We start from the raw sequence: 19372 nt of genomic DNA, 5'->3' as shown, positions 1-19372 counted from the left end.
TCCAGTGGTTAGAACTCGGCGCTTTTGCCACTGCCATGGCCCGGGTTCAACCCCTTGTGGGGGAACTAAGATCCCACAAGCCGCTCAGCAAGGCCAAAAATAAATTCTTTAAATCCTATATTCTCCATTTAAAAAATCTAAGTTATCAGGTTGTCACAGAAATCAACTTGTTTCTTAGTACAAAAAGGTACTGATGAAAAATCAAAAAACTACTTTCACGTTAATATACTCAATAAAGGGGCTTCCCTGGTGGCGCAGTGGTTGAGAGCCGATGCAGGGGACACGGGTTCGTGCCCCGGTCCGGGAAGATCCCACATGCCGCGGAGCGGCTGGGCCCATGAGCCATGGCTGCTGAGCCTGCGCGTCTGGAGCCTGTGCTCCGCAACGGGAGAGGCCACAACAGTGAGAGGCCTGCGTACCACAAAAAAATATATATATATGTACTCAGTAGAATGATATATCCCAATTTTTCCATACCTAAATGAACTAAAATATTAACACTAATTTCATTTTTACAAAGGCAACACTCATTTATTGTGGAGCATCAGCAAAGAGGAATTAAATCATAATTTGGATTATCTTAAAAAACATTCTCCAAATTAGTCTGAAACATCTTACTTTCAAGAAATGCTAGAACTAACAGCTAGCTGTTCAAACTATTCTTAACATTATATAAAATCTTTCGCAAGTATGTATTTTAAAACAGTGAAAATATTAAATTTACTAAAAATGTCAAAACCATTCCATTTAAAAGATCGGAAGGGGAAAACATGTTCTTAGATGCTTCTATCCCCAAATAAGAAGTCATCACAAATCAGTAAAATTCTAGAACAAGTTCCCAAGTCTTTTCCATGAAATAAGTATTTACAACTTACATTAAAATGGAACAGGATGTTATTAAGAACACACAATTATCAAAGAAATCAAGGCAAATTTTTTTTTAAAAAGCTACCCTGAGAACATCTGACTTATGGTAGGAAGTGGTGATTGTGTAAGGCTCAAGGCGTTACAACACAACTCTAAGAAACAAGTTTCTAACACTACCAATGATCAAATTCTTAACCAAGAAAAAAGTTACCTGTGACGCCTGTACTATGATTGGCACTCCTAAAACCCGCTGGCCAGTTAATCCTATTGCTAGAGGCACTGAGCTAACATCGACAAATTCCACATAAGCAATTCCTTTGGAACGTCTTGAATTTCTATCAGAAATCATCCTCACATCTCGAACCTAAAAAGAAAACACACACTTTAGGTTCTGTTTGTGCAACCATTCACAGTATAATAATTTCAAAAGACAAAAGAGGCATATCAATGATATTGCAAAGCAAGCCATTAAAAAGATTTTTTAAATAGGTAAATTTGTAGGCCCAATTCATTTATCAACATACATCAATTCCAACACTATTAACTTCCAAGTGAGGCAAAAAGAAATGGTATCAAAAATAAATTCCCTGGACTTCGTTCAGTGGCTAAGATTCTCCACTTCCAATGCAGGGGGCCAGGTTAGATTCCTGGTCAGGGAACTAGATCCCACATGCCGCAACTAAGTTTGCATGCCGCAATTAAGACCCGATGCAGCCAAATAAATAAATACTAAAAAAAAAAAAAAAAAATTCCCTAACTAAATTCCACCAAACAAAAAAATGTATTTAGATGTTTTCTAATTTTATCTGTCACACTGACAATTGCTAAAATGTTGTTTGCAGTTTCTACTTAAATTAGCTCTGTAAATAGGCTTAGATTACCTTTCCTACTGTGGAGAAAAACTCTTCCAAATCCCTTGGCCGAATTCTTGCTGCCAGCTGCATACAGAAAACGGTCCTTGCATCTCTTTCCTCAGGAGTCAGATTATCAATAGGCTCCCTAACAGGGGTAAAGAATATAGAATTAACTTCATAATTTATTCTTTTAAAATAACTCTTAATGCACATTTTCAGTAAACAGAATAAACTTTCCTGAAACCAGTCTGTCATTACTCCCAAGCCCATTTTAACTATGATGTATATAAAATGTCCATAAAATAATTCAGTGTGACTCAATGCCTTCAATATGATGATAATTTCTAAATGTTTCTTCTGATAGTATCTTACATTATCAGGACCAAAGTCCACTGGCCTCTCAATCTTACAAATGGTACTCTCTCCAGGATAATAAAGGGCCAATCAGAAGCCTGAGAGTTTAATGACAGTCACAAGTAATAACCCCTGAGTCCACACTAATGTTGGACTGGTCCAAATTAGTAGAAAGGATGTTTCCCCAAAAGGAAATCATAAAATAAAATTAAGTTTCATAATCACAAATGACAAACTTGAGAGTAAAACCCCAAATGATGAAAACTATTTGACTCTAAGAATTTTTTTTCACAAACTGAGATAGATACATGGAATACTGAGGCAGCTGTTTATCAGAATTAGATCAGTCTTACTAAGACTCTACAAATTCAATACCCGAAAAAATACTTGATGGTTGTAGAATACAGAGACAGGAACAATTAGCAAGTCAAAAATGAAAAGCAAGAGATTATCTAGCCGAGTAACAATAGTGGGATTTAATCTACTCATGCTTACAAATAGATGGTGTACACTTCTAAATTTACAGAGGAAACTAAAAGTGCCCAAATATGTGAGAAAAGTAAAAGAGCACAAGAGATAAATTTAACTTAATGAACGTCAAGGAAAAATAACATTGTCTACTGACATTATTATAAATAATTCTACTAAGATTAAGGTTCTAAGTAAATCCTTAAAAATGTAAGCATAAACATGCTCTTCCTTAACCATGTTCTGGACATTCTCCGGAAGAACTTTACAAAACTCACGTTACATCCCCTTGAGAAATCTGCAAGTAATTTTAAACCTATTACCGTAACACAGCGGTACAAAGCTGACTATATCCAAAGAATGAGAACTAAACGCGAGTTTTCCCATGAAAGAAAACTAAATATTAAACAAAAACTCAGTATCTGTTACGAAGAGCGCCTTTAAGAACATTAAGGCTATCACTAAATCCTAGGGTTAGAATACGTCAAACAAGAAGATAGACTCAAAAGTTAAAAGGTACCTTTTAAGGGAAGCCAGAACAAAAAAACAATGCTATCATGTTAACAAAACATTCCTTGAACCAAAATGGTAGACTGGATAGATCAGTCTTATCTTTTTTTAAGAGTAAAATACCTCGCAGAAACACTCAAAAACATAATATTACTACTTGAAATCAAGTCAACTCGGTTACGATTTTGGAAATTAAATACTTTTCTCAAGTTAATGGAGCCAAATGATAAAACTCATGACTATTTCAACTACTTTCCCACAAGAAGTTATTTCAATAACTTAAAATTTATTAACTCCAAAGGTGAGTCAAGGCTAAAGTTTTCTACAGCTACCATTAAAAAATTTTAGACACACTGCCAACACATGAAAGAATGCTCAACATCATTAATCATTAGAGAAATGCAAATCAAAACTACAATGAGATATCACCTCACACCAGTCAGAATGGCCATCATCAAAAAATCTAGAAACAATAAATGCTGGAGAGGGTGTGGAGAAAAGGGAACACTCTTGCACTGCTGGTGGGAACGTAAATTGATACAGCCACTATGAAAAACAGTATGGAGGTTCCTTAAAAAACTACAAATATAACTACCATACGACCCAACAATCCCACTACTGGGCATACACCTTGAGAAAACCGTAATTCAAAAGGAGTCATGTACCACAATGTTCATTGCAGCTCTATTTACAATAGCCAGGAGATGGAAACAACCTAAGCGTCCATCATCAGATTAATGGATAAAGAAGATGTGGCACATATATACAAGAGAATATACTCAGCCATAAAAAGAAACGAAATTGAGTTATTTGTAGTGAGGTGGATGGACCTAGAGTCTGTCATACAGAGTGAAGTCAGAAAAAGAAAAACAAATACCATATGCTAACACATATATATGGAATCTAAGGAAAAAAAAAAAAGGTCACAAAGAACCTAAGGGTAAGACGGGAATAAAGACACAGACCTACTAAAGAATGGACTTGAGGATATGGGGAGGGGGAAGGGTAAGCTGTGACAAAGTGAGAGAGTGGCATGGACATATATACACTACCAAACATAAAATAGCTAGCTAGTGGGAAGCAGCTGCATGGCACAGGGAGTTCAGCTCGGTGCTTTGTGACCACATAGAGGGGTGGGATAGGGAGTGTGGGAGACGCAAAAGGGAAGAGATATGGGAACGTATGTATACGCATAACTGATTCACTTTGTTATAAAGCAGAAACTAACACACCACTGTAAAGCACTTATACTCCAATAAAGATGTTAAAAAAAATTTTTAGCTACTATAAAAGGGAAATAAAAGCACATGTAACATCTACACATTAAAGTGGGAATTTCTGCTCTGTTCTTCTCACATGCAAGTTATTGAAAACTTAGAAATTCACATTAATAATACTAGAATTGGGGGCTTCCCTAGTGGCGCAGTGGTTGAGAGTCCGCCTGCCGATGCAGGGGACACGGGTTCGTGCCCTGGTCCGGGAAGATCCCACATGCCGCGGAGCGGCCAGGCCCGTGAGCCATGGCCGCTGAGCCTGTGCATCCGGAGCCTGTGCTCCGCAACGGGAGAGGCCACAACAGTGAGAGGCCCGCGTACCGCAAAAAAAAAAAAAAAAAAAAAAAGAAAGAAAAAAAAGAAAAATAGTAATAATAACACTATAATTGGACTTCCCTGGTGGCGCAGTGGTTAAGAATCCGCCTGCCAATGCAGGGGACATGGGTTTGAGCCCTGGTCTGGGAAGATCCCACATGCTGCAGAGCAACTAAGCCCGTGCGCCACAACTACTGAGCCTGCGCTCTAGAGCCCGTGAGCCACAACTACTGAAGCCCTCACGCCTAGAGGCCGTGCTCCGCCACCGTGATGAGAAGCCCGTGCACCACAACGAAGAGTAGCCCCCGCTTGCCCCCACCAGAGAAAGCCCGCGTGCAGCAATGAAGACCCAACTCAGCCAAAAATAAATAAATCTTTTAAAAATTAATAATACTATAACTGCAAAATGAATCAAGATTTAATATGATCCAAATTACTATTTGTCATTAAATTTAGCAGTAACATAAGTTGTAAAAACTTTATAAAAGCTAAAAGTACAAAACAAAAGAAATAGGGACAACAGTTACCTCACTGGGCTCTTGTCTTTTCTGAATGGACTTTTGCTTCGGGAGCGTCGTCTGCTGCAAGTTAAAAAGTTTCAAAAGTTACCCAAACAAGTACACCACGTTAGTTCCTTGAAAAACAATTTAAACAATTCAGAAGTATGTTTAAAAACCTTAATTTGATGCTATGAGGCAACCCAATCTTTCCTCGGATGGCACTGTTAAATTTTGGTCCGGAGCTAAAAAGGAAACACAAAATTACACTAGTTACAGGGTTAGGGTCTTGCTAAGATCGCGTTCATGCGCTCTCCAGCAAGTTTAACATTGTTTAGGCTGCTTGTTTTCCACCTCAATTATGAAGAGGAAATAAAGAGACTTTTTCTTCTCTGAACTCTATCCCAGGCAAACTGCTCTTACAGTTATCCATCCTGGACCACTGAGAGGTGCCAAGACCAAAGGTTACAGCCTCAAGATTTTTAATATTCTGAAAATGCTCAATTTTCAGTCTAGTTCTCTTGAACTACATATTTATGAATACGTTCCTGAGATTTAGGGGGAAAAAAAAGACACAAAGTGAAAATTATCCTGAACTTCCCTCACACCAGGACTAACTATAATTAACAATTTGGTGTGCATCTTTGCAGATCCTTCCTAAGGAATATACATGTGCTCATATATACATACATATACAATATTCATGTATGTCTTCTTGTTTGAGGAACTCTTTTTTTATTTTTATTTTTTCAGGCCACACCGCATGGCTTGTGGGATCTTAGTTCCTCAACCAGGGACTGAACCCAGGCCCCAGGCAGTGAAAACGCAGAGTCCTAGCCAGGGAATTCCCTTGAGGAGTTTCTTTTAAAATATAAAGGAACTAATTCTTTCCATAATCATGAAACTCCCAACTTTTTCATTTAACAGTAAGTCTCCAAGACTGCATATAAGCGTATGTAGCATGTCACACACCTCAGTTCTTTTCGACAAAACAGTCCATGGTAAAGATGTGAAGGAAGGAAGTTCATCAATCCCTCAGGAAAATTCTTTTTTCGGGACTTGATATTATTAAAGGAGTGTTTTCGAAAAAGATCACAACAGTAACTTTTTAAAAAGCTTTATTCTGTAGTCTACAATATTCTAAAATGGCCCAGTAGTTTATGGCCCTTTTATTTTGAAAGACCAAACTAAGTTAAAAGGTCAGATCAGATGTTCCTTAGTGCTCATCCTGCTATCCTTTACCAGATGGGTAGCAAAATGAAAATATATAGTGGTCTTCAATCCACATTTGGATTTGTTTTCATGGACTCTACGTGCACGTATAACACCCAAGCAGTTCCAAATAAAATTGTATTAAATGGGTCCTTTGCAAAGCACACTAAAAGTGATCATTAAGAATATATATTTACTGGACAAATAAGAGTCTATAAGCTATTTCCTTTCCCCTTCAATTATAAAAGTTTCAGTTACTGCCTTGGTAGTTAAAAATCACCTGAAACCAAACATAAGAACCAAGTGAGTTTAAGTCAGACCAGAATCACAGGCTGACTTGAAGTATTCATCACTGATCAGAGATAATAATATTCAGAATTTATTAAAGCAATCCTTCCCCCCTATTTAGTTCATTCTGGTAAAAAAGAATGCAGTAAATTTTGATCAATTGGACAAAAAGCAAAATATTTTCTAATAAAGCACTCAGACGTAAAATAACATTGTGGTCCTTTTTAAGCTGTTAAAAAGTTTATAAAATAGTCAGCTAAGAGGACCTTAGAGAACAAGGAGTGGAATCCTTTTTATTGAAAAACCTGAATCAGAACTCCAAGTATTACTAACTTTATTGGCTTCAAATAATAACAAAACATTTCATCAATAACAGTATTGTGGGTGCTCTAATTTACATTCTCTTCTCATTCAAGACTCAATAGCCTGTCAGTGGTTACCTCCTTCTTAAAAGATGAGAAAACTAAAGCTTAAGAATGTTTCTTAGAGTGTTTAACCAATTTAAAGAGCCAAGGCTCTGATTCAGGACTGTTGTCTTTGAATTCAATCTTAATCCATTCAAGTTTTAACATTAAAACTGTTAATTTTAACGTATCCCACAGTTTACAACAGTATATTTACTAACAGGAAAGACCATCATAAATCACTAGGGATTGTTAGACTGAACTGCTTAAAGAGTTGCAAGAAGGCTCTTTCCGAAGTCATTAATACATTTTAGCTTTTTAAAAATTACTATTAACGAAAACATTTCCAACATGTTTAACCACATCAGAATTTCCATAGTGATTCAACCTTCAAAAGCAGTTTTAGTGCGTTCTTACTATTAAAACACCTTAAATACAAAGATGTGTGATCATTATCAAGAAGCATGCACTAAATTCACAACTGGTCTGTCATTTCAGCTGAAAACAGCCACACAGACAAGATTGTTAACTATGTATTTGACTGACTATACATATTTGCAATTTGTATCCATCTGAGCTTTAAAAACTTTATGTTCAGTAAAGGATACTGTGATAGCTCACAAACCTTTAAGCTTTCACATATTTGGCACTACAATATCAAATCCTTTTTTTAAAAGCACTTTAGTGCTTTAGTTTGAATTGGCACACAGTAATATTTTTAGATGGAGTAACAGAAAATGTTCTGCATGCCTAGTAAAACAAACATGTATCTGTCCACACAATGCATTTCTACTGGACTTTTCAATGCCAAAATCCTTATTTAATACTTTTTAACTAATCATATTGAAAAATAAAATTCCACAATTCAAGTCACTCCTGTTACGCTGCTATCTGTAGACCCAGAAAAATCTCTCAAACCAATATGATCATAATTATAGTTACATACTAAGGACTTCTGTAACGGCCTCTGAATCTGCGATCTCGACTTCTTGAACGGCTCCGTCTCCTTTCTTTGCTTCTACTCCGCTTCCTTTCACGGCTTTTGCTCTTTTTCCTTTCTCTATCTCTACTTCGCTTCCGTTCCTTACTTTTGCTTCTTTTTCGTTCATGACTACGACTTCTGCTCTTGCTTTTTTTCCTCCTGAGAAGAAAAAAGTCACCATTATCTTGCTGATTTAAGAATATGCAAAAAATATACTTCCTTTTATGGTCAGATATATTTTGCTATTTTTACTATCATACAATGATACATAATCACTTATGGAAAAATAATTCCTAGGTAAGGCAAACAACACCCCACCTTTGCCTTCTACTACTGAAAATCAGCAGCCAGTTGACAATGAATCATTTGAGTGAGAGGGACTATAATGACCTTTCTTGAGAGTCAGCTAAAGCTTTAACAAGGAGAGAACTTATTGGTAGGTATAAATCAAAACCTGAACTTTTAAATTTTTTTTTTTTTGGGCCATGCTGCACAGCATGCAGGATATATCTTAACCCTGACCAAGGATCGAACCCCATGCCCCCTGCAGTGGCAGCATAGAGTCACAAACCACTGGAGTACCAGGGAAGTCCCGTGAACTTTATTTAAAAGTTCTATCATATCTGGCCAACTAAGTATAACTGTAATCCAAAACATACAGTAATAGAATCAAAGTTATAATAGAATACTTTAAGTATTAGTGTTGGATCATATAAAAAAGTTGCCATTAAATACACTAATTTCTCTTAAGTAAGCCAATTTTGACCCAATTTGCACATATTAATATTATATACTTTCAAAGGGCCATACAGGCATCACTATTTCGGTTTTTATGGGCAAAATTATTGCAAATAATGACAAAGGACAATAAAACTAATGCCGTAAAATGCAATCGGACACTCCCAGACTTCAATGTGACCACTTCAGATACTTTCTTTTTCAAGTTACAATGAGTACACCAGATATTGAAATATGCCATCTTTATGCCAGTTTATACAAGCCTGTAGGGTACAACCAAAAGGGAAGAATCAACACCTTTATAAATCTTTATAAATTCTCAAGCTCTGAAAGGTAAAAAAGCCAGTCAGTCGTGTATCTTCCTGTTCATTTCTGTATTCCTCACAGCATACCACCCACTCAATTCCATAATTTTTATAATCTGTACCTCTGTCATCACCCAAATTTTAGAGGTGCCTTCAGATATTTCAATATAAATTGAAAGACATTTCAAATTAAACTTATCCACTTAAATGTCATTTTGTAGTGGCTAAAAGATTATGAAACATTTTGACAACTACATCATTTGGAAATTGAATTAACTGTTTAGTCCTTATCAAAGCAAAGTTAGCACAAGAGCAATTGAAGTCTGCCTCAGAGAACCTGTAAGCAGGTCATCTTAGAGTGCATTGAAAATAGAAAATGAAGACACCCACCTTCTGGAATCTTGAAACCCACACTCCAATCACAAGGAGATGTAGAGCTTTCCAAGGAGGCAGAAACTTTGTCTAAAATTTCAAGATAATCCACCTGACTGTCAGAAATGTATATGCTAGGTAGCACATGACAGAAAATTAGGCTACACTCATTACTTATACAGAAGTCATCAAAGCAATGCCCAGAAGGGCAACAGATAACATTCCAACTTTGTTGCCTAAAAACCTGAAACTATCTCTTAGATTAAAGAATTCTGAGATAGCTATAATCAAAAATCCTAAATATTATCAATTAGGGGACAAAGTAAAAACTCCATCCCCCACAAAAAGGACAAATAAAATTTTGCTCTGCTTATAATGGCCCATTGCAGAGAGGCAGCCAACCTCCCAAATTACCTCTTTTTAGGCCCAAAGTTTATTGCGCCAAAGGAAAGGACTCGAAAATTGGAGAGTTAATTTCAACTTAAGGTCTTCCTAGGACTTTTTATAAATGAGTCCCCACCCACATCTGAAGGCAACCCCAGACAGGTAAAAAGACAGCAACATACTAAGACATTCAGAAATATAATCCTCTTTATAAAGCCCAGACAAAAATTTAAGGGTGCAAGAAAGCAGTGTACTTCTCTATAACAAGATGAAGCTTCAAAGAACATTTATTAAGTTAACTAAAGAAGGGTTATCAAAATCCACACTAATAGTCAAATCCTGTTACAACTTAAAAGGGACTTTCCAAAGTCTTTAGTGGCAGTGGAATTTTGTACTGAACATCATTGAAGTAAATGGTCCACTGGGCTGGGCCTTTGGACTTTTTGGTTATATGGCCTCTGCTGTAAAGGTGTTTTGCTATAACTGGATTTGACCTCTTCCATGTAAGAAGATCTAAATTTTAAATGCAAAGTACTCTGGAAAATAAGAAAAAAAATAGAAAAGTCATTTATTCCAAAATTTATAGATAATCCACACCACAGTAGCCAATATATTTCAACTGTGTCATTTATTGTTTTTTATCCTTTTTTGAGAAATTCCAAAAGAGCTTAACTGAATGGATGCTGGTTGCGACTTTGCAAAACTGGTTATACTAACAAATAATACTCCCATAAAGGCAAGCGCGGGTACTTAAAAAGGCATACTTTGAGGTCTTGCCAAGCTCAGGAGTATAGCTTTTCAGAAAGAAGGCTAATAGACAACCAATTTGCGTTAATATTAAACTTAGTTCCTTTTACTATTACCTGAAGTCTACTGAGTGTATGTACTGAGAATTACTATTTTTTAAAAGAAAACATGTACTAGTCAACTCTCAATTTCTCATAATGTGCATTTTCTTACTACCTTAAAACTACATCCCAATACTCAATGGCTTTTAAAAAAACAATGAAGTTTTAGGATGAAAAATGCACATGGCACGTTCCTTTGGTTAAGAGACCTAATTTATACTAAAAACTAATACACAAGAACATTCTGCTTGTTTTATAATTTATGCCTAAATACAAAAATTTTTTTCTAGGTAACTTTTAAATTAATTTGAAAGATTAATTCCCTTCAGGAAAAAAATGGGTGAACAGTTACTGACTGACCAAGGGAGTCATTTATTTAATCAGCTTTAACTGAGAATGAGGAGAATGAGAAGTCTGACAAGAGAAATAATATGTACATTTAAAAAGAAACTAGATGATAGCTGTAGTTTTGAAAAGGTTCTTCCCTTAAACAAAGAATCCTATGGCCAATTAAATTGTCCATTCTTCTATTTAGTCCCATTGGACTCTTTACATTATATATATAAACACCACTAAGCAAGCACCAGTCATTGAGAGCTTAATGCTAAACTTCCTTGTAAAAGACTGGTAGTCTTAATGAGCTTAGTTGTAGGATGATTAACAAATATAAACTGGAGATGGTATTAGTAGCAAGAAATGACATGTAAGAATGATACAACAAAGAAGGCATGTGCCCTATAGTGTAGGTCCTCATTCTTTTGGCACTTAGAGTGAGATCTTTATCCATCCACTTGGCCTGATATCTAGAGACTGAATAATTTCAATTTATATGGTTACCCCTTCCTGGGTTTTCTTTTGATTACAGAATTGCAAATCACAACGATTAATTAGGAAACTTACTTTGGTAAAAGGTCTAAAATCAGAGGACATTACACCACGCAAAGATTGGTTGACTGCCTCAAATCATAACAATTCAAGACTAAACCCAACCCAATACCCCTAACATGATTAGTGAGGAGCTATAACAGACTCCCACCCAAACAGAATAAATATAGGACATGTCCTACAAATTGCATCATTTTGATCCATTACAATATTCTAGGGGTAAGAATATCGGTGTAGCAAAACCTGGACAATCCAGTCTATGTCCTCATCTATTTTATGAAATTATATTAACCTACCTTACAAACCTATCCTACCTTGTGAGGATATTGAGGTAGTATATTATGAAGCACTTAGAGCTCTTAGAAGGAAGCACCAAAAAGAACCAAATAAGTGGCTTATTCTATATCACTTTTCATTATGCATTATGGGGTCATAAACATGACAGAACGTTTGAATATGACATCACGAAGGCTAATAAAACGTCTTAATGCTTATAATACAGAGCATGTGATGTTAAGACTCAAATGATTTTAGAGCTGAAGGAAAACTCCAAGAACAGGATCAAATTTTATAAAGCACACCTATTTAGACTTCTTGTATACCATACTCTGTACTAGTCTGTATCAGAGTTCCTATTAAGGGTTACTTCTTTAACCTAAATGACACGCATAAATATTCATAGCTTTTTGAAACTCCATTCTCACTATTAAGTCTGTCAGAGTTTAAAAAGCTTAAGAGGACGAAAGCCATGTAAGAGGAACATTAAGAAGTACTTAAGTGTGCTATAACATTACTACAAAAAGAACCTTTAGGAGCATCAAGGAGCATAAATAATTCACAGCTCTGACTCTTTCAGTAATTTAGGACAAACAATACTTCTCCACAGCCTGGTTATTACCTTCTTCTTTCTAACTATCTTCAGTGGATATAACCATTTTACTGAGAACATTGATAAAATAATATTAAACCAAAGTTAATAAATTTAAAACAAAAGACAAGCTCTAACACTAGAACTCTTATGCAGATTGTCATGGATGGACTTGGAGGGGAAGGTGTCCAAAAAGTTCCTGACACCAATTCCTGAAATTAAGGGAAGAGTCCACAGTTTTACATCCTCAAATAGTCTCATCCCAGAAAGTAAAGAACCTACTTTTCTAAAAAAGGCAAAGAAACCCTTCAGGAGAGAACCTTGGGTTTGATGCTTTAGCCACAGGAATACAACTTAAAAAATCAATCACATATAGCTCCCCCCAACCCAAGTCCCTTCTTAAAACTTACTTTTTGCTACGTTCTTCATGGCCGTTGGCACTGCTCAACTTGTTCTCATCCTAAGCAGGGTTGATAGAAGAACATCATGAGGACGAAGTGGTAACATTTCAAGTTGTCAAAGGGTAAAGGGAATAGGAATAAGAAAATACAAAACAATTTTAAAACTAATTACTTATTTACAGTTTAACATGGAAGGCTATAAAAAAATTTAGATGGATATGTGTTTAACCACTTTGTTGCTTACAAATTAAGTCATCAAGATACAAAAATAAAAATGCATATTAACACGTCAAATTTTATTTTCTTACATAGTTAGATAGTAAGTTATCCAGATTTACAGTGTTGAAGTGGTTAAATAGAATTTCTATAAAACATGAATGAAGTCCTGTTGAGTTTTATTCCATGTGCTATGGCCCCTTTGGTCAGTACCATGGCTCTATTTCTGCCTAAGCCCCATGTGGCCATGCTAGCAGCCAGCCACTATCGATTTCCTGTGACCGATGCCATTCCTGAGATCTTCGCCCATTTCCGTTGGAGGGTTGGGACTGTAAGAGCTTGATGCCACCTCTGTCACACATCTCGCCCTGAAGCAAACAGGGATTCACACTGCTTTAGTAATGTTGACTCCCAAGAACCCAAGAAAGTCAATTAATAATCGACCAGTCCTACTTCCATACCTGTTTACATGGAATTACATCCATGTTAAACTAAGACAGAATCTTAACATTAAAATAGAAAGTAGCGCTTCAAGAGTCTAAGCATTACAAAACTACATACACTATTCAAAGCTTTAAAGAATTCATCCAAATTGGTACCACATGGTCGAGCTATACACTCCAAAAACAAATGTATTATTTTTAAAAGGTTTAGCGCAATGTTTATTTTAAAGTTTGATCACATCAGTTATAGGAGTATAAGTGCTAATTTACAAAGCTTACAGTTTGTGACATCAGTGATAACGCATGCATACTGCTATTTTCACCACCAACTGGTGAAAGAATGAAAAGACACTTTTACTGTGATACTGAAATGGGTCAAAGACTGTATTATTAGTCAAAATAACTCCTTTGTAGTTTTGTGTGTGAAATATGACAGGGACTAATTAAAAATAAAACAATATGGAGAACAGTTAAAACAGTCATCAAGTGACTCAAGTTGTGATATTGCCTCTTTTGCTTTAAGAATTTGTTTTATTCAGGGATCCAAGAATTTTGGTAATTTTTAACTGAGCAGATCATCACCTGCCTGTTTTAATATTGACTATTACCAGTCTCATGTATAGGATAAATTTTTAAATCTCACCCATTTCTTCTTGTAAGACTTGTCTTATTTAAAGATTTGCTTGCCACAGACTGGTTATGCTGTGTTATTCTTGGACCCCTGCTGCTTTCCCAAACCACTACATTCACCTTTTTGCTATACCAAACTGGAGCTGGTAATTCTTAGTTGAGTCATTTTACCTAGGGGACCACGGTACAGCGATAAGTCACTCAATTACTACCTTATGATTGACAGTTCACACTGGAATCAAAGGTGAATTCATGGGAGTAGAGGTGAGATATCGTTAGGCAAGTCTACAAAGAGAGATAGATGGGCATTTATTCATCACGCTGAAGTGAAACTACTGCACAATATTATTACATCAATAGCATATATTTACTTTTGTAAGTTACACTTAATGCATCTCTGATAAGATAAATCAAGAGGGCTCCGGGGAGGTTAGTTTACATTTCAGCAGTAGTTTCGTGAATAATGCTAAATTAAGAAATAGATAAACCTCACCGACTTGTTTTTTCTCACCTTCTTGTAAGGAGCCTCAAGCATTGCTTCAATATCAATATCGTCTGCCATTTTCTCTGAACGCCTAGGTGAAGAATAAGAATGAAAAATTCAATGAGTAAACAATTTTAAATTTTGCTAAATTTCCTTCTTACCGGACATATTCCAAAACTTCCGAGACGCCCCACAAAACGACTAAGGTGGGACGACGCACTTTAGTAGGCTTGACAATTAAACCTGAAATGTCCCCAAGACCGAACACGCTAAAGCAGATTAAGTATCCGATTTTTAAAAAGCCTGTAATGCCTCAAAAAACAACCCGAGAGCATCGAACGAAAGCTCCTCTTTCCGCGCAAAAACCCGCGCTGCCATTTTAGGGGCAAAGGGAAACTCCCTCGGTTGGGAGGAGTTCGGTGCCAAGACAGCATTCGGCTGGCGCCATGTTGGGAGGTCGCGGTCGTCGCAGGCCTCGAAGGGACAGGTCGCCATCTGCCCGAGGCCTCTCTGGAGCCCATGCCACCCGAAAACCCTGAAATCTACCCGACCGAAAAAGAAGGGCGCGGTCTTCGAAATGAAGCCCATTTCTCGAAAGCCTGCCCCCCCACCCCGTCGCTTAGGACCGCCTAAGGAGTGCCCCTCAACCCAGAAAAGAACCATACCTCAGAAAAGCCCTGCAAATACGGCGGTCCGCGACGCCTCCTTACCTGTGCGGGCTTTCGGGGCCCCAGCGGTGCTCGTATTCGGAAAGAGGGGGGTTGCTACTGCCGCCGCTGTTGCTACTGTTAAGCCGCTAGGCCCAGGCCGCAGTACCACCCAGCCCAAATTTCGGGCTCCGAGGGCGGATAGGCCCAAGAGAATCTAAAAGAAACAATGGGATTAGAGGAGCCCGCGCGGGAGTTCAGGAAGGCGGCTTCGGCAGCGGAGGATCCACCCCGGCGACAGCGTCGGCAAGCTCTCTGAAATGGCGGCCGCGGCTTCCCTGTACTAACATTCACCAACAGAGATATACACACACACAAACACACGGGGCCTCACAGAGCCCTCAGCACGGGCTCTCGCGAGAAGCTGCACTTAGTTTCAGTCCGGAGCAGCGGAAATATCGCGAGATCTAGCCATAGGGCCCAGCGACCGTGGCCTAATCTCGCGCAATGATTGCGCCACGGATATTCCCATCCCCCACTCAGAGAGGCGCTTTTGACTCCCCCCTCCAGATTGGCGTCTACATCTCGCGAGATCGCTCAAGTTGCTAGCGCAAAGACGGTTGGTACGTTTCCTGTCAATCTTCTAGAAAACTCACCGTTGAGTGGAGCATGGTGGTCACCGCCCCCTCGTGGCACCTCCCAGCGACTATCAGAAGGTTTCTCCCTCAGCGTTGACGGCTTTCCACCCCTCCCGCGAGCCTCCCATCTAGATGTTTGTCAAGGTCGCCATAAAGCAACCTAGTTCATATGGCGATAGAATAAAACGAAGACGCTCATGTATAGATTATCCGCCGGGGTGAAGATGGAGTGAAAAGCATGTGAGAGAGAAGTCGAAAAGAGACGTACAGGCGTAGGGAGCTAAGGGTGTAGAATAAAAAATTAGATTTCTCGGCCTTGTGGAGCCGGTGGACTAGGCACTGCGGCGACTGTCGAGCTTCAAAACAGCCTTGGAAGTAGTGGAAAAAGGCAAAGTGAAGGTGAAAAAACACTGCTTCTCTTGGCAGTGGACCAGCTTTGTGACCCTCGAATTTATAGTCTGGCCTTGTGTCGGGGTTGCTATTGTTTCTTCAAAAATGTCCCCCATCCCCCTGGAACTTGGCTTCTCGCCCCTGAAGTCTCCCATATGCCTGGCAGTTAGAGTGTACATTCACCGCTTGTTCTTTGGTCTACACGGTGAAAAAGCGGAGGGCAGAGAGATCATTGACTATAAGACTTTTAATTCTAAGATAAAAATGCTTGAAAAAATTTGGAAAGATAACTTAAAAGCAACAAATCTTGAGGAAGAAAATCTTTTTTTTTAAGGGAGAAAATCTTGAAGTCTGTTGACAGCTTAATGATTGAGGGCAAAGATTTGAAATGAGTTTGTAACTGCTTCAGCACTGTGTGACCGTGGGCCAGTAAATTAACCTCTCAGAGCCTACCCTCCCTTTCCTCCTGTGAAGAGTATAGTATAATTACTTAACTTCTTGATCTTGACATAGGCCGATAATGCTCACTAGTGAATTCTCAGCGCTTAGCCACATACCCAGCCGGGTGGACACGTAATAAATGAATGAATGAATGAAAGCCTAATAGTATAGTGAGGATTGAATGAGGTAATAGCTGTAAAATGCCTGGCAAATATTTAATCCTCAAAACAGTTAACTTCTGTTATTTCTAAACAAAATTATTTAGAGGAAAGTATAGAGAGGCTTTCCATTTCGGATTAACTTTCCACTCAGGTGTTTCTTTAAGAGGGTTAATAGATTTTGCATAATTAGTAATATTCCCTTCTTTTCCTAAAAACTCAGATCCTCTTTTCATTTTTTATTTTATTATTTTTAATATTTATTTAGTTAGTTAGTTGCATCGGGTCTTAGTTGCGGCAGGCGGGCTGCTTAGTTGCAGCTTGCCGGCTTCTTAGTTGCGGCATGCATGTGGGATCTAGTTCCCGGGCCAGAGATCAAACCCGGGCCCCCTGCATTGGGAGCACAGTCTTAACCACTGCGCCACCAGGAAAGTCCGTTTTTTAAATGTTGAAAATCACCACATTATATTGACGCATAATATATCAGAAAAGACAAACTAGCCTTTGCCTTTCTTTTCCCTTTAAGTGTTGTGACTTGTTAATTGTGCCAATATTAAAGCATAGGTGGTAGCCCCTGCTTAATTTTTTTCTTTGGGAACATGACAGAATTCGACCTTAACCTCTAGACTTCTTATTTGAGAAGAGAAAGGATTTAAGCTCTAAGTCACTTGAGTATTGAAAATCCCTTAAATTGTTTTCTGTTCCAGGAATATCAGAGTGAACCTGGCAAGTGAGCACACAATCAAGAAACATCTGCTGGAAAACTCAGTCTCTAAAACAAAAGTATTTTTATATATTTAAAAGAAAATATTAAAAACATAATATGCTTTTCATTCTCTTTGCAAAACCTCTCTCGCTCTGTCTGGCTCATGGACTCATTGCCCTTTCATCATTTTGTTCTCGAGTCATTTGCAGTGAAGGTCATTGGGTTAAATCATCTCCAGCACCAAGAATATCATTCTATCTTAAAACTTATGAAGGAGACCACAGCATAACTAAGTGCCAGGGATAAGGGAGGTAACAGATAATTTTGAGAATTTGGCTGAAAATTAAATATACTTTGCCAATGTGAGTTTTTTAATGTCCACGTATGATTTTTATGGACAGGGGATGCTATTTTTCACACTTGCATTTTAAAAACTCATATTCAACTTATATAGTAAGTGCATTTTATCCAGTTTTCCTTGAGTCTTTAAGACTGACTTAGAAAATTTGTTTTATTTATGAATCTAACTAAATAAAATTTTAGAATCATCTTCACTTTTTCTGTTAATATTGAGTTAAATTCCAGTTGAATGGCCTAAACTCCCTTCAAAAACTCAGTCCCATTTATGTTAGGCAAGTTTCTTCAAATTTAGTATGCTATCAATTTAACATGATGTATTATTTTTTAGTATTTTAAAACTTTCCGAAGTATGTAAACAATTCTTCTAAATCTAAAAAATTAAAATCACAAAGTGAGTTTTAAAACTTCTTAAACTATTCTAATGTAGTCTCATACCTTTCCAATTAAAATCACAAATCTCAAGTCAATTACTCAATCACATTTTTTATTTGAATTTCTAGTATGCCAAGTTCCCTTAAACATTACAATTTTTTTTAATTTATTTATTTAATTTATTTATTTTTGGCTGGGTTGGGTCTTCGTTGCTGTGTGCGGGCTTTCTCTAGTTGCGGTGAGCAGGAGCTACTCTTCACTGCGGTGGCTACTCTTCATTGCGGTGGCTACTCTTGCTGCAGAGCATGGGCTCTAGAGTGCAGGCTCAGCAGTTGTGGCACACGGGCTTAGCTGCTCCGCGACATGTGGGATCTTCCAGGACCAGGGATCGAACCCGTGTTCCCTGAATGGGCAGGTGGATTCCTAACCACTGCGCCACCAGGGAAGCTCCTAAACATTACAATTTTTTTTTTTTTTTTTTTTTTTGGTACACGGGCCTCTCACCGTTGTGGCCCCTCCCGCTGCGGAGTACAGGCTCCGGACGCGCAGGCTCAGCAGCCATGGCTCACTGGCCCAGCCGCTCCGCAGCACGCGGGATCCTCCCGGACCGGGGCACGAACCCGTGTCCCCTGCATCGGCAGGCGGACTCTCAACCACTGTGCCACCAGGGAAGCCCTAAACATTACAATTTAAATACAGATACATACAAACTATTCTTAACCTTAATATGAAAGTTTTAAGACTTTAAACTTACCTGTATAAAAAGGACATAGAAGGGTTTTACTATTTTTGAGTTTAACATTCCAAGAGAATTCAGATATTATCTTAGCGGACCAAGGTTCCTGATGGGCCAGAGTTTCTGACCTGGACCAAACACTGTGTTTGCATGGTTTCCCAGACAGATTCCAGCAATTCTTGAGCCACTGAGGGCACAATGAGATTTCCCCCCCCCCCGCCCCGCCTTAAGTTTCCATAACAATGAGAAACTCAATCCCGTTTCATACTGATGGAGGTAATTTTGCCACCCATATGACTTTTGCCTGATTTGAGCAGATCAAATC

General features: G+C 38.0%; 1 protein-coding gene across 8 annotated transcripts in view; it reads right to left on the bottom strand.

Moving 5' to 3' along the window:
- Nucleotides 1-15604, bottom strand: part of RBM39 (RNA binding motif protein 39) — a 31287-nt gene extending 15683 nt beyond the window's left edge. For 2 of the 8 annotated variants that reach the window (XM_079944753.1, XM_079944748.1), the window contains exons 1-8: nt 15310-15604; nt 14627-14690; nt 12836-12885; nt 7990-8184; nt 5319-5384; nt 5170-5223; nt 1749-1866; nt 1079-1231 (exon numbers count right to left, since the gene is read on the bottom strand). In XM_079944753.1, coding sequence (XP_079800879.1) covers nt 1079-1231; nt 1749-1866; nt 5170-5223; nt 5319-5384; nt 7990-8184; nt 12836-12885; nt 14627-14677 — 687 coding nt within the window. In that variant the 5' untranslated portion in view covers nt 14678-14690; nt 15310-15604. Of the gene's footprint in view, nt 1-1078; nt 1232-1748; nt 1867-5169; nt 5224-5318; nt 5385-7989; nt 8185-9454; nt 9531-12835; nt 14577-14626; nt 14691-15309 lie in introns of those variants that run through there. The other 6 variants (XM_079944755.1, XM_079944754.1, XM_079944750.1 and 3 more) reach the window with 5 other exon arrangements.
- Nucleotides 15605-19372: the final 3768 nt, after the last annotated feature.

Source organism: Stenella coeruleoalba (genome assembly GCF_951394435.1).
Source record: "Stenella coeruleoalba genome assembly, chromosome: 15".
Taxonomy (NCBI): Eukaryota; Metazoa; Chordata; class Mammalia; order Artiodactyla; family Delphinidae; genus Stenella; species Stenella coeruleoalba.
This window is presented reverse-complemented; position numbering and strand designations above follow the sequence as displayed.